This window comes from Thermobia domestica, chromosome 17 (assembly GCF_964235325.1).
Source record: "Thermobia domestica chromosome 17, izTheDome1.hap1.1, whole genome shotgun sequence".
Taxonomy (NCBI): domain Eukaryota; kingdom Metazoa; phylum Arthropoda; class Insecta; order Zygentoma; family Lepismatidae; genus Thermobia; species Thermobia domestica.
This window is the reverse complement of record NC_137470.1, coordinates 4,683,369-4,699,883: the sequence shown is the minus strand read 5'-3', so window position 1 is coordinate 4,699,883 and position 16,515 is coordinate 4,683,369. Positions and strand designations below refer to the sequence as shown.

General features: G+C 33.1%; 1 protein-coding gene across 1 annotated transcript in view; it reads left to right on the top strand.

Moving 5' to 3' along the window:
• Window positions 1–6,654, top strand: part of LOC145674570 (uncharacterized) — a 43,503-nt gene extending 36,849 nt beyond the window's left edge. Inside the window, exons 3-4 of the mRNA XM_081744757.1 lie at window positions 1,970–2,271; window positions 5,030–6,654. Coding sequence (XP_081600883.1) covers window positions 1,970–2,271; window positions 5,030–5,361 — 634 coding nt within the window. The 3' untranslated portion in view covers window positions 5,362–6,654. The remainder of the gene's footprint in view (window positions 1–1,969; window positions 2,272–5,029) is intronic.
• Window positions 6,655–16,515: the final 9,861 nt, after the last annotated feature.

Below are 16,515 nucleotides of genomic sequence, written 5' to 3'. Positions count from 1 at the left end.
TTCTGAAACATGTTATGAATATTACAAAGAAAATTAGTACAATTTACAAGATAATTATCGTACTTAGAATATATTACTAAAACAAAGAATGTTTTTGAGATGTTCGTCTGGTTCAGCAGTTGGTAATCGAAACGAATAGCACCATAATAGATAAGTATACTCAACATTGAAACTGCTTGTAAATTATATTGTGAAAGTTTAACATATAATTTCTTGTGTTGTATTAAATATTTATGGAAAAAGTGAAAAAAATCTGACCTGTGTCAGTGGTCATTCTAAAGTTAATGTTTGATCAGTTGTCCTATTTTCGAATTTGATTTTAAATTGTATTTCAAAAGTTCGGTTAGTACTATGAAACAAAGAAAAGCGGGAGATAACGAAGAATAAAAGCAAAAGTACGAAATAACACATGTAAGGTTAAGGCATATAACTATGAAACGCGGAAACCTTACAACAGCACGAGCTCCTTCTTGGCCAAGCGGTTAGCGTACGAGCCTTTGGCGTGGGAGACCCGCGTTCGATTCCCGGCTGGAGCTCATGTGGTTTGGATTCCATGTTAATCAGTAGGTTCAAGTCTCATATAGCCTCCATGCTGAACGGAACATTAAACTCAAAATCAACTCAACTCAACCTTGATCAACACAAAATAAGACAGTCGTTTGCAGTATTAGAATTATTATTTAATGAATACGGACAAATAGATAGCGCATAATAATTTCTTAGAAGGAAATCGTAATATAATCTTTAAAAGCAAATGACTGTACAAATGTAATTAATTTTTAAAATGTTTTTTCTTAATATAAAACCTATGTGACCAAACCCAAAACACTATGGAAAGAATAAAAATACGTGAAAATAAATTAATTTTGTTCCAACCTTTAACACAAGACGGGCATGATAATTAATACATAAAAATTCCGTCTAACAACCAATACAAAACGGTAATTTACCTACTAAAGGTAAACAATACCGAAAGAAAACAATCCTTGAGCAACATTTCTCCTTGATTATTTGTTAGCTGCCAGATGAGCACTTCTTCACCTGATTATAGTACTTTCGTTTTCATTAACATGTGCCTAAACAATGATTGCTCAAAGTGAAGAAAGTACTCTCAAAGTATGTATCTGTGCTTAGAAAACATACTGGTCTGAGTAGTCCCCTAATTCCTGTACAGTAGAATACAGTGATAAATTGATTGGTAAGTTTGTGGAAAGGGTTAGCCCTATGATTTCTTTCAGACGAACACTTACACCAAAATCTAGTCTACTCAACCCTTAACAGAGCATTTGAGCTTATTGTTCAATTGTTCAACTTTAAATACTACTTCCATACCTTGAATCAATTTTATTTTTTATTTTTATTTTTTTTTATTTTTTTATTTTATTTATTTATTTATTTATTTATTTTACTGTTCTACAGATCTCGCCAAATACAAATTATTTTGTAGATTTGTGCATTCTATAATCCTAAAGGATTGTTCTAATTTGGTGTAGTTTGTTCTGTTCTACTGAATGAAGAAATGTAAGCCAATTGATAAACAAGATCGTGAAATTAATGAATACTTCGATGGGTTTTAGATGATCAGAACATCACAAAACTAAACTTTGAGACTCGAGTTTCTCCAGAAAATACATCTAGCTGCTCTTTAAAAGAAATTCATATTTCGACATTGAAATGTCTAGAAAAAGTATTATCTTTTTAAAAAACTTAACATACTAGATTGTATAGTGAACTTACAGTCTGTAAAATTTAGACTATTTCGCCGTCATTTAGAAATGTACACTCTTTTAAACGTTGTAAGATTTTTAACAGTCAGTATGAGGAAATTAACACAGTCAGTATTTTATACCTTTATGAAATACGGAATAGTTGCTGGTTTTATCATAGTCGTTGAAGGTCATTGAAAATTTACTTGTATATATATTTTTTCTTGTGGTGTGTGACATCAGGTTTTTCGTATATTTCACAGACAAGAGGAAGATAGAGACTTCACAAGTTCCCCTACGCCAGTAACTGGTGGAGATTCACATCCATGTCCTGAGTGCGGGAAGCGATATAGCACATCCAGTAATCTTGCTAGACACCGACAAACCCATCGTTCGCTGGCTGACAAAAAAGCACGGAAATGCCCACATTGCGAGAAAGTGTACGTTTCTATGCCCGCATACTCCATGCATGTAAGAACACATAACCAGGGCTGTAAGTGTCCCTACTGTGGTAAATGCTTTTCCAGGCCATGGCTGCTCCAAGGACACATCAGAACGCATACAGGTAAGGATAATGTCTTTCCATTCTCACGTAAACAACTTTTCTTTAAGCAAAAAACTATTTCTTCCCTATACTACACTTTGCCCTCATGTGGCTATATCTGACGTATTGTCGTTTATCACTGTCTACGTTCTATTCACTATTATGCTTTTTATAATAATATTTTAATTATTTTTAGTCTACTGTTAGCAAACGAAGTTATCCAGCAATACTTCAACAAATAAAATTTAAATCAGATAAGAATAATCAGGTCAAAGTTCCTGACACTTTCCACAAAATCACAGAAAATATAAGAGGGATAAAGGCATTTAGATTCTATTTCGGTAACAACCGGATGTACGAGAGTCATTCCGAAAGTAGTAGAAGTACAAAGCATTTTATGTAAACTATTCGAGACACAGGGAACTGAAATAAGCCAAGTTTCAGCTACTTACAGTAATTCTTACAAATAGCCATCACAACTCATTATGCATTTTTGCCAACAATGAACAAGAGCCCATATGCCATTCGAAAAATCGCAACCAGCACAGGTGAGCAACTGTTTTACAGATATGATGACAGCATCACCATCAGAAAAATGTTACCACATATTCCATCTTCCACAGCGTCGAAAAGATGAAAGTCGAAAAGCGTCAAGTCCAGAATCTATAACGGGCCTTGTAGGACAGTCCAACCAAATTTCGCAATAAACTCACTGGTATGGGACCTGGCGTTATTGTTGCAGGCAAAAGCCTTTCTTCTTCTCTGGTCTGACCAATAATTAAGGCTTTCAGCTTAGTGTTCTGAATTGACAATTTCTCCAGACTCCAAAATTTCTACAAGAATCAAACCCTCCCTATTCGTAGAGGAGAAGCACATCAGTTTTCCTGCAGATAGCTGTGTATTGAACTTCTTTTTGTGATATAGAACTCATATATCGCCACTTCATGCAACATCATTTGGATTCTGCCTCATAGTCATTTGGATTCTGGATCCATGATGACAATGCTGTTCAGAAAATGGTCACTTTCAGCCCCTACTGCTTCAGTAGGCCTCGACAAGTATCGATACACTGAATTTTATGATCGTTTATAAGCATCATTGGGACCCATCTTGCACAAACTTTGTGATAGCACTAGCTTGCAAACATTTTTGAAACGAATTACAGCGAATATTCAGCTGTAAACACAGTTCTTTGGTCCTTCGCAGGTCAGATCAACTGGGCTGATCGAAGCACTGTTCATTGTAGGAGTGAAAGCCGAGGAGAAATACCTGGGCCGTGGCTTGTCGTACACATTCTTTTCACCACTTATGAAACACACTACCCATCGCGCATTACTGTGGTTACTTCCACTGCATCGTCTCCGTAGACCTTCAGAAAGCGTTAATGAATGTCAATGAATAACATTTGTTCAGCAGTTAGGTACTCAATAACGCACCTCTGCTTCTTACGAATCTTTATGTCAGTCGCCATTTTAGTTGAGTGCTGCACTGCTGCTATCTCTCTAAAAAGAACGAAAATAGCAAAGTTGTCATTGGAAAGTTCTAGCTTTACTATAATGTCAAAAAAATCCGACTCGGACGTTATACACTAACACAAAAAATACAAAAAAAAAAAAAAGAAAAGAAAAAAATAGGAAACATTACTAATGGAGTGCCCTTCGTACTGTAAGTTTAATTTCAACAAGCGTTAAAACCTTATACCCGAACATTAACTCTCTTGAGTTTCTTATTTTATTCCCTGGTCACATTATCTCTCACTCAAATATATTTGATTATTGCCAAGAAAATGTATTGACACAAGCTGTTGCACTACACATTTGATTGTATAAGATATATTTTCAAAATATGGCGTTTTCGTTTAAGTTCTTATGTAATTGAATGGCCTTGGATGCAAGTTCTCCCAGTTTTAGGGAAAAAGCGACCAAAATTATATATTCAGTATGTTTCATCATTTGCTTGATAATACTAAAAACGTTTTACGAAACCTGCGCGAGAAGAGTTCTATAAGCCACCTACTCTCCCCGTTTGACAAACGTACAAAAGTGTTAACCTAGAGCATCGTTTTGTACGGAATTATTGAAGGGGAAACCATTTCTTAATTATTTTTAATATCACTAGAAGACTTCAACTATATTACATAAATCAGAACTATATTATGGTAAATATTGTTCCAACGGATAGCTTGAAAATTCTTCCACAGCTGTAGTATGTTGCAAACTAAGTATGGGGCCGCTATGGCTCAGTGGTAGAGCGTTCACTTCTGGTGCATGGGGTCCTTGGTTCGATCCCAGCTCGCGCCAAGTGAACTTTGTAGTGGACAAACACCGTGCGCATAGGTTTTCTCGGGGTTCTCTCGTTTCCTCCCACTTTCTTCATTCCACCATTTCCTTCATTTCTCATCATCATCGTCTCCTTTAGCGTAGCACGCATAACCGTGAGACGTAAAACTTAAAGATTTTATTTTATTCCATCGCAAACTGAGTGTAAATAAATATTTATGTCTATAAACAAAGAATCTATGCTGAAAAAATTTAATATATTAAGAAAACTTTAAAGCTTGTATTTTGTAAATGTCAATTGTTTTCCTTTTTACTGCAATTTACAAAATGATAATCTGAACTGTTATCCTAACTAATGCAATATATTCACCAAGTGATTTGAACTCTGTTCGACTGACAGAAGTTTCAAATTTCTTAACTTTTTATTATCTAACATTTATTTTGTTTTGGTGTCGATCTCAAATCCTAAACTATCATTTTTCCCCATTTCTTTCTTGTAGGCGAGAAGCCATTCAAGTGTTCCATTTGTTCGAAAGCATTCGCTGACAAATCAAACCTGCGAGCTCACGTTCAAACCCACTCTAACACCAAACCGTACTCCTGTCAGCGCTGTGGAAAGGCATTTGCACTTAAATCTTACCTATACAAACATGAGGAATCGTCATGCATGCGATTGCATAGGCAAGCTCTCAAACATCACAATTCGAATCTCCAACAACCATCTTCGGAAGGCTATCATCACGCATCTTCACAGACAGGAAATGGGTCTTTAACGTCGCCATTGGTAAACATGAGTGTACCTTCCCATCATCCGACAAGTATTATGGTATAAGAAAATGATACAAGATTCACGTGGTACGAAAGACTATTACTTAAAAACCAAAGGGTAGTGAGAAATATATATACATATACGAAATTCAAATTATTTTCCAATTAATAATTTAAACGTAAATTAAACTCGATCTTATTTTTCAGTTATCTTTTGTGCAAGAGTCGCTTACTGACGTGTTGAAATCGCAATGCTTGTTGTCAACGGCCGAGTAATTAAAATATTATCTAGTTTTTTCAAACAAGCGGGTAAAGCTAAACAATATTCGCACTGATTCTCAAAATTGGAACAAATATCTCCAATAGTATATATTTTCCTTTTCAAACCATTGAAAAGTTGCTTACTTTTGTAAGACACAGTTCCATTAGAGCTCATTCCATTCCATTTGATGCCCTTTCAGCAACGAATTTACATTGAATAATTGAGTAACACAATAATGATTAATAAATAAATTCATTTTGAATGAAATTGAAGGTTGAATAAGTACTCTTAATTCTAGAGAGTCCGCCAGAAAAATGTATATACTCTTTGTGATCCTGCATCAGGATACTGGCATTAAGTATGTTGTAGTATGGTTTTTCGCCCAATAGATGTCGACATTCTCAATTATTTTCAGTTAAAATTATGTTGTAGTACGGTTTCTCGCTCAACAGATGTCGGTACTGTCAGCACGGTTTGTGAGATAAGAAAATGGCAGGAGCACACTTGACGTTCGAGCAGCGTAAGTACGTTTTGAACTGTTTTATCAGGTTTGGGAATTCCATCGAAGTGTAGCGTCAGTGGAGAGGAGAGTTTGGTACTGAATCATTAACCCACCTAACAATCAAACGCGTTGTTGACAAGTTTACGCTCGAGAACTTTCGCCAGAAGATTACAGAGGCATGTCCATCGGTGTCCATTGATATGTTGGCCACTGTAGCTGCAGCTAGTCGTTCTGTTAGGTGTTTGGCCACCAACGGCCATTTTGAACATCTAATGTAAACATATGCTTACTTGAACAATAATTAAATGTAATGAAGAAATATGGTATATAGTTTTTTTTTTCTTAAACAGTGTATACATTTTTCTGGCGGACTCTGTATTATGTTCTAAAAGTAGTAATCTCTGGAAGAGTTTTCCATTGTTTTGTTTTAGCTTTACCTAATTCAATTGCTAAAAAATATGTATGATTAAACATATCGTCCCCAAAATTAATAAGACTAAATTGACTTTGAACGGCACGCATTTTAAGAGTAGCAAGCAATATTGTTGATTCTATTTTTTTTTTTTTTTTTTAAGGTGTTTATAAGTTCAGTTATCAACATATATATGTATACTTTAGTAATGAGACGAAGAGCTGACTAATAAATATTTTTATAACATTTATACTACATCAAGTATTATCAACGAAACTGTAACAACAAATACTTCGGAAATATAATTTAGATTCTATGAGTTGATGAAGCAAAAGATATAATTGAAGGTATATTTTCTGATATAAAAAGGAAGGATAATTAAGATATTGTGTTCTTGGAAGTAGAAAAACTCCCCTATCACGATAATTTCGGGACCAGTCACAGAAAGGTTTGTGGTTTGATGAAAGGAACATTTAAGAGAACAAATATTTTTATATTAAATGGCAACCATATGTGCCTTATGTTCGTGCCTTTGTTAATGTATGTTTTGTGTGTATACGTCTTTATATTTAGGTATAAGCAAAAGTGTGGTTAGTTAGTAAGGCAGAGAGAAACACATATAGTTAACAATGGAAAATTATAGATATTATAAACTGATTATAGTATGTGTGCGTGAAACGTTATTTTTCTTAAATTAAATTCAATAGGTGTAATATGCAATATATATGTGTTCACTCGCCTGTCTTAAGGTGTGAATTCGCATCTAAAATTCACTCTACCTGAGTTTTTTGTTTGAGTATTTCATCACTTTTGACAAGAGTATTTGAGACTAAGATAAGTAGACAAACCACTTATGAAAATATTCGCATTTTCAAATATACAGGGTGAACCCAAAAGATGTGCACAAACTGCGGGAGGTTATTCGTGACAAAAAGTATCTCTGTACACAATTTTCTATTCCCTTCCAATTGTCAGGATTGCAGTTTCCATTCCAAGTTGGCAACCCTGTCACTCGTACACGACGAGGAATCCGACAATATGCCACAGAACTTTTTGTCTTCTTTTGATGTCATGAATCATCTCCCGGAGTTTGTGCACATTTTTCAGGTTCATCCTGTATATTTCAATTCAGGATTTTTAAAAAATGAGATTATATGTTTGAATTGGGGTTGAAAAAGTAAATATTTTGAAAACTTAAAATCAGCCGTCTCCATATAAAGTCTAATTTTTTAGTTACTTAGTACACATTATTTGAATACCATAAACTTCATCATAACTATTTTTCTTTCGAGCATTAGGACATTGCTGTCTATTACATTTATATATACATGTAGCATATTCATTTATAACTTATTAATCACCCCAGCTCTCCCGTGGACAAATGAATACATCTCCGATCTACTGGATATTTTAATTCGAATATGAACTTGTGTGTTTAATTGAATATATAAACTGTTACTATACTCAAATGGTTTTATTTATATTTCATTATTCGCATAAGAAACACAAATATTACATTCAAGAATCTACTTTAGTTCAAATATTGTACGAAAGTAGTTGGCTTTTTTTTTGTTTCCTCTCTTTTTCCTTTTTTTTTCCAAATTTATATACAATAATTTTTGCACCATATGAGTTGTCCAGTTCCAAAGCGCCTCTTGTCCATTTACAGAAAATCCCAAAAAAACTTGAAAAAAAATATAGGACATGCATGTTTTGTAGAAGTGGGAATACTTCAGGGTGTTCATGTGAAAAACGACAACATCCTCAAATGAATCGAGTTTTGTTAAAAGGGCGTATGTGCAATAAAAAAAAAAAAGTTGTCAAGAAAGGACAAAAACTGTTTTTGTACGAGACGGTTTGGTTTTTGAATAAAAGAAAAATGCCTTATATTTGTAACATGTTTCAAGATATACACGTCCTTTTAACAAATTGTTGCATCTACCTCTAAAGTATTTGTTTCTTTAAAAAAGGTTAAAATTGTAAAAAAATGTTACATACCCCCTTTTAACAGAAAGCGATTCAAATATTTCCAATTTTAGAAAACGCATCGATCCTACAGTTTTTCTCCGTTTTCTGTAAATTTACAAGAGTCATTTTGGAACTGGACGACTCAATATAAAATACTATGGAATAATTAGTTTACAATTGTGACTTCTTTCAGTTGTTTCACGTTTCGGAAAGTTACATTTTAAAACCTCTTTTGATATATATGTCAACAGATTTGAAGCTCCTCAGTTGCCACTTTTCTGTTATCATTTCTCTCCTTCGTGTTTCATGAAGCATCATTGAAAAGTATATACTTTATCTTTTATTTGTGTTTCTGATTACTGGTAATATATATACATGGGGTAAGAAAGGAATTCCGGTATAGCCACAAGAAAACCACAATAATAAAAATCTGATCACGTCTTCCTCCACCATAATGTTTTATCACAAGATGACTGAATGTACTATATGACTGTACTTATTCTTGTAGTTTTCATTTTGTTTTTTTTTTCAAACCTGTTTCCACATTATGATGATGGGTCTTCAATCTTGAAAGTTTAGCGTATTTATTTAGTGTTTTCAATGTAGTTTTGCCATAATTACCATCTAAGTACCTTTTGTTTTGATTTCTATATGAATATTTCAAGAATTTTAAGTGTACTACAAAAAATCATAATACTAGCCTGATCTAAGAGAAATCTTCTACACTTAAGAGAGCTTTATTTCTTTATAACAATGAAGTCAGTTTTATCAAGTCCCTTGTATGTGGCAGCTTTAGTAGTCCCTATTGTACATATGTTTAAAATTATTCATAATAAAAGTATTTATTTATAATATTTTATTATTAATTACAAGATGCCAAAGGCAATCAATTGATGTAATTTTCTGTAAGAAATACGAAGTGCTAATGATAATATGAAACTAAGTACTTAATATTCTTTTAAGAAATTGTAATGCAAAATATTATCACTTTGTGTACTTAAAACTATAAATGCGTTATGTAGTACTTTTAGTAATTTATAACGTAGGAATCTCGATTGCATCAAAACTATTCACTTCAAAATATTTGTTCATACTTTATTATGAACCGTGAAAATATTTTTCATTTCTCATAAAGCCAAACTTTTCAGAACAAAAGCATCAATCTTTATGGAAAACTTATGAAAAAAAAATCTGAATTCTTTACGAAAGATAAGATACTGTTTATTAGAAGTTTATCATTCATTTTCAGCAGCAAGTTACGTGAGACTTAGAATTCTAACTTAACTTGGAATCCAAAGCACATAAGTTCCCAGTGGGAATTGAACCCGATTTTGCTCACAAATATTAGAATATAGTAGGAGATTTGAGTATCTCATCAAAAGGACTGTTAAAGATTCAGGTCACAAATAAAGAGAAAAGTAGTTCCGAAACTTTCAAAACTATTTATGTGCCTTTTATATTCTTATTTTAATTGCTGTTCTCTTTATAAACATAAATTTACTTATATTATTTTTATTAAGGTTATCCTACTAAAGAAAACGCATGTCAAATACTTTTGAAATAAGTTTGAAAGTATGGTAAAATTGGAATTTGTTCTCAAAAATTAATTGATCCGGTTATATGGGTATGAAGAATACCAGGGCAGTCAAACAGTTCCCGGAATTTTGTTGCAGTTCTTTACTCGCAAAATATAATACACATTTACTTAATCACCTACAAAGTAGGAATCTTCGGGACACACACACTTACTCTATTGCTCCTGCCATTGCGGAAACAGACGAAAGTCCTCTTTTTGTATCGTTGTTCAGTTGTCACGTTGGTTTTGATCGTCTTCTGTGGTGGTGACACGGCTACCTTTGAGGTCAATTTTTCCTTAAAGCGTAATCACCGGAAAGTGTTTTTAAGACTATCAAAATCTTTGAAGTATATTTCCCTAATTTCCACATGAACTTGATGTTTGCGCGTTACTAGAACTGCAGCATTGGGTTAACTGATCACCACACTCCTCCGTTCAGCTACACTTCTCGTACATTGCCTGTTGTCACCTGTTAATACTTGTCAAGTTCATAATTAGGCAACCCAAGGACTACTGTGCAAGATTCATTGCGATTGCATCATAAGTATCAAAACTGCAACAACATTCCGAGAACTTTTTGACTGCCCTGTTAAGTACTTCGCAATAACTTTCAACAAATATCTGCTTTACTTAATATATATGACAGTTCTTTTATAAAATATTTAATATTCTGGTTAGCATGATTCAACACGTATCAGATGTCACTTCTCAGTGGTTAGTAGCTTTAGTTATGAGATGAATTAAAAAGTATTATAGTTGTCAGTTTTACTGTATTGTTAATGTTACGCTGTAATATGACATATCTTTCCTACAATATTACACAAAACAATAATGTTTGAAAAGTTTTACAAAACATTGTTGAAAGCAGTCCACATTTTATACTATAAATTAGTGGTATCAAACTTTATTTTGAAGCAAAAGAATATTGTTTAAAGCTCTCATACCTGTAAAGAAGCTAAACAGTTTCTTGCCATTAATATATCGATAATTGTAAATAATATTTAAAGTATAACTGTGTATTGTTTGTGCCAAAAATATTATCTATATTTTACAAATCATAATTTTATAGTGTGTCGTAGAAATCATGTAGCATTAAGTCCTTCATCTGTCTATGGTCTGTTTACCTCTCTGTTGTGTTCTGAATCTGATTTTTTTTTTTTTAGTTGTTTTTGTTCGGTTTTAAAATCCCTACGTTTACTGCTCTGAAGCAAGAAAAATTACCGAAAATTCGTTTTATAGAAAAGCTTTTCTTAGCTATTATAAGAAATGTTTGTTCTTCAAATTATTTACTTTTTTTTCCTATTAATAACAGACAAATGCTATTTTCTACTTCTAAAATACCGTCATATTTCTGTAACTCCCCGGTACTCAAAAATCATCTATTTTCTTTTTCTTCAAAATTTTATTCGAGTTCTCTGCTGCTTTTATTTCTAAATTCATAATAATGTCAGGTAAATTTTCCTGAATTTTCCAACCATCTTTTCTGCTTATATAGATCGAAGATTATATAGAGTGTTTCAAAACAACACCGACAAAGTTGGGGAGGTGATTCCTGACACGAAGACAAGACAAAAATATAGACTAACCTAGGTGCACAAATGCTTCCTTTCGGAGTTATAGGTTGCCGAAATCATGAAAAAATTAACTTTAAGGCTCCATTGCTCCAAAACTATGGGATCTACCGTAGTCGGGTCAAGACTTAACGTAGGAACTAGTATGTGTCCTATCCAAATATCCCAGTTTCACAATTCTGCCATACTTCTGCAACAATTTTTATAGAGGTAGTTGGTGAGTACTTCAAATTATATGTACGTAGGAAGCTCCCTCTGTAAAAGTTCTTGTGGAAGTACCGCAGGATACTGAAACTTCAATATTTAGATAGGGCACATACTAGTTATTAAGTGAAGTCTTGACCCGACTACGATAATTTTGGAGCTATGGAGATTTAAAGTTCATTTTTTCATGGTTTCGACAGTCAACTCCGAAAGGAAGCATTTGTGCACCCAGGTTGGTCTATACTTTTGTCTTGTCTTGTCAGGAATCACCTCCCAAACGTTGTCGGTGTTCTTTTGAAACGCCCTGTATTTAACTTGTATGACTAACTACAGCAAAAAATAGGTGCACATCAGTAAGGATGTTTATTGAAATTTATGATCTAGCTTTACAATATTCTGATTTGTCGTGCTATATATCGATGAAAGAGGCAGGGGAGAAAAGAAAGTGTGTAAAGTTTGGTCTAATTATATTCAAAATAGTAATTTAAAAATCTAAATACCTGAATTATTTTTTACGGAGTGAAAAACAAGCACACTGCATTTTATAACAAATTATCTTTCCTTATCTCTACAGAGCAAAGCAATTTGCAGTACTTTTAAGAAGTAATTCAAAACCTCTTTAGTGCTTCAGTTTCCATCACTAATACAAAACATCTATTTTAATATGAGCAGAAAAACAATTTCGCCTCTTTACGACGAAATAACTGAATCAAGCATCAAAGAAAGTGTAAGGGCTGTGTAGAGAATTTGTTTAACTTTTCTCCCACAAGTAACACAGCACCCTGCAGATTTTTCAGTCATTACGGAAAGCTTCTTACTACTTACGGAAAGGAACTTACATCATCTTTTAGAGAAGAGGAAGGGATGAAAGTAATAGAGCAATCATTTCTATTGTAAAGGGTCATAAGTTCAATCCCAGGGCAATCTACTACTGGTGAACATGTTCTACATTTTCTAGGGGATTTTTCATTTTCTTCAAATCTTTCATCATTCCACTTACGTTTCCCGTCATGCTCCCTCAACTTACAGGCTATGTTAGTGAAACATGAAAGATTTACATAACTTCAGATTCCAAGAAGAAATGTTACAGCAATGTCGTTGACCAACACATGTTACGCAGACAACTAACTTTACAATAATGATTTTTTAAAAACTTCTAAAGCAGAGAACGGGAGGAAGTGATACATAACAAGGGAGAAACTGCAGGACCTTACTTCATACAGCACGTGCTCTTCTTCAACATGTGTGTACGAGAGAGAGAAAAACAACATGTTCGATGTGTGCCTGTGTTTGTATGTATGAATGTGAAGAGGGTGGCTGTGCTCTAATTATAGAACAGGTATTAACTTGAGAGCAGGAAGCGGTAGGGATCTGCTTTTTTATTTTTTAACTGGACGACAGAATTTAAAAGAGTGTTGCTAGTCTTGCGTCGGTTTTTCTTTCAGGGAGAAAACCCATACAGACTCTTCTTCTAATATTAATTTTAGAATGTAAGTTTACAAAAAATTGCCATAACTGGGTAAAAAGTAGATTCAAAATATGTTAATATGATTGTTTGAAAGTATATATAAGAAAATAATAATAAAAAAAGCTTGTTGTCATTGGAACATAGGTTTATGCCGTTACATTCCAACATTTGTGTTTATCTTTCCTATATCCAAATCTGGTACCCTCATAAGATTTCTAATTTCAAAATAAACCTTCGCATTCTAGATTTTAGTGGCTATAGAGAAAAATTTTGCTGCCAGATTCTCTTTTCAATTTTCAACATAATTTTATTGTCATGTCTTACCAATAAATTTCTTCAGCATAGTGATAGTCATTTAATGTTTTCATATATATCCAAACGATATGTTGACAAAATATAACAAATTTCATTGTTATCTACATGAAAACATGAAAGTATACAAGTAGAACTTGTACAGTAACTACGAAAATGATATACTGTTTTTGATAATGTACAGATATTTAAGTTTTCTTTGTTTCAATATATATATATATATATATATAACCACATAGTACAAATAGAAAATATAAAAAATCAACGTCTGTTTCGAAATTAGTACAATTTTTGTACCGAGTACACAGAACTTTGAGCAGTAAGCAGATATAGTGTATAATCACGTTTTTTTCAATATTGTGTTTTTATTTCCTCTTATCTCATCTTTCTTCTGGTAATGTCTCTGGATCTAAAGTCAATCTCTTTCTTACAATTTCTTTTGTAATTTTAAGTTGCCACGTACGTTTTCTCTTCTATTACATCAATTACACTTTTGATTGGCAACTATGAGATAATTTTCCATTTTCTTAAACAAAATCAGAAATTAGCCTTGTTTTTACAATTACATGCAATAATAATAATAATAATAATAATAATAATAATAATAATAATAATAATAATAATAATAATAATAGACTTGAAACTTACTTTCCTCCGAAAAATTTTCGTTTCACATTCCTAGTAGCAGAGACAACTTGCAAACTCCTTGCTGTAAGCTTGCATTGGAAGTCGGCAAGCTTGTATCTGACTTGATTGGAAAGAGTGCAAGCATGCTGCAAGCTGGATACCAGTAACGAACTTACATGGGGGCAACCTTGCCTTCAATGCTCTATTCAAGCTTGACGCTAGCTTTTTACGCTCGCGGCAAGTGAATAGCCAATGAGCGGTCAGCGATGCTATCATGCTCTGCGAAAGATCTAAAGTATCGCTTGCAAGTACAACAAAAGGCAGATTGTATGAAGGAAAGCGTTGAAATTGCAAGTGTAGAAAGCCAAAAGCTAACCACGCGCCAACTGGCCGAAAGCTTTCTTGTTACTTGGTTGCTATTGCTTTTCTACAAGTATTTCCCCATTCATTTGTGTCCGTTCTATTACTATTCTTATTATTATACATACAATTACCAGTAATAACATTAAAGTTGTGTTGTGATAATTATTATCTTTCTGATAATTATTACTATTATTTTATTATCTTTTCATCCGTATTTATTTCTTGTTTTTTTTCTTCCTTGCTGCATGTTAGTTCTCATGTAATTATTTATTCGTAATTCAATTTGTACGTATAGTGTTTTATTTTATCAACATGTTAATACGTACGTTAATTCAACTTGTTCTTCTTTCTATTATTGTAACCTACACTTCTACGGATCATACTTTTTCCTAAGATTTCTTCTTTTTCTTCAAATTAATTCCCGATAATTTTCTCATTACTTGTTCTTCCTTCAATATTTCTAATATGTAAACTAATCTACCAGATAGTTTAACTTTTATTTTAGTTTTCCATATTTTCCATCTCCCCTATGTTCTGAGGACAATTTATTGATGATGGAGAGACTATATTTAAGGCCAAGTAACTATATGAATATACTATCTATAAGCCATACTTTATATATATATAAAATATATATATATTTTAATTTGTTCTTTAAGATAATTTCTAAGATCATTATTTGCGGTGGCTAATTTTTATCACCATGGAGTTTCAGTACAACATTTAAACTGCCATAGATCTACACCACAATTAAATACAATTTTAATTACACAGTCACTTGATAGGTTCAATAGATTCAACCTAATTGTTTTGAAATTCAGTGTCTATTAGTTACTCTCTGGTCTGCTGTGGCCAAACGAGGAGATATTAAAATATTATAACTATTCTATCAGACCTTGTTTCCATATCATCAAACTAAATGCAACATACTGAGCAATGCTATGTGATGGTATATGTAAAATATACAATCACGTAACAGTTTCAACACAATAACTGTGTCTTCATCAGACTTCCACTCCTTCTGGATACTTGGGAATTAGTCACCTCTTATATATTTCTCGGACATCAACTTTTAAATGATCTCCGCCCTTTCAATACAAAGTAACACTTGTTTTACTGATTTTCACTTGCACAACTGCGCGATTGTCCAATTAAAAATTTACGGTTTTGCTGGGTACATTCTTGTCCTCTAATTATTCTTACTATGTTCTTTTATTAATTTGTTCTCTTTCTTTCTTCTTTCTTTCCATTTCTTCTTCATTAAGTAGAATCTTCTTCCACCCTTTTATCTATCGCGCATGCTGCATTCCAATTCATCACCTTGTTTCCTGCCTTCATAATTTCGTTGGCCTCTTTCCACTTTCTCACCAATGTTCTGTTCTCCGCTTCTATAACCTCTGCTCCTTCCCATCCTATCCTGTGGTTTGTCTCTTTCTGATGCTTATATATAGCGTTGTTGTCCCTTTCCGATCTTACGTCATCTTTGTGCTGTTTTATCCTTTCTTCCATCTTCTTTGTTTCTTCTATGTAAACTTTGCTACACTCCGCGCATCTCACTCTATATAATACACCCTGTTTCATCTTTTTCCACTATTGCTTTTCTCTTGGTTTTTCTGACTACTTCAATTATTCTGCTTTCTCCTTTCCTGTACGTCCTAATTCCTGCTTTCCGAAGTTTCCTCTTTATTTTCTCTGTTTCTTTCCCTAGATTTTCTATACAAAACCATTTTTTGTTCTTGTCTTCTTCTTGTTCTTTCCTCTTTGTTGCTACGATTCTTTTTACTCTATTCTCTTCGTTGTATCCATTTCTCCTTAATTGTGCCCAGAACTTCTTTTAACCAGAACTTCTAAAATATTATATGTGATCTTTCACACGTATGATCCCATAAATGAATTACTTATTGTTTATTACCTGTTAAACCAATGCTAAGCATAACTCTTTCAATTTCAAAC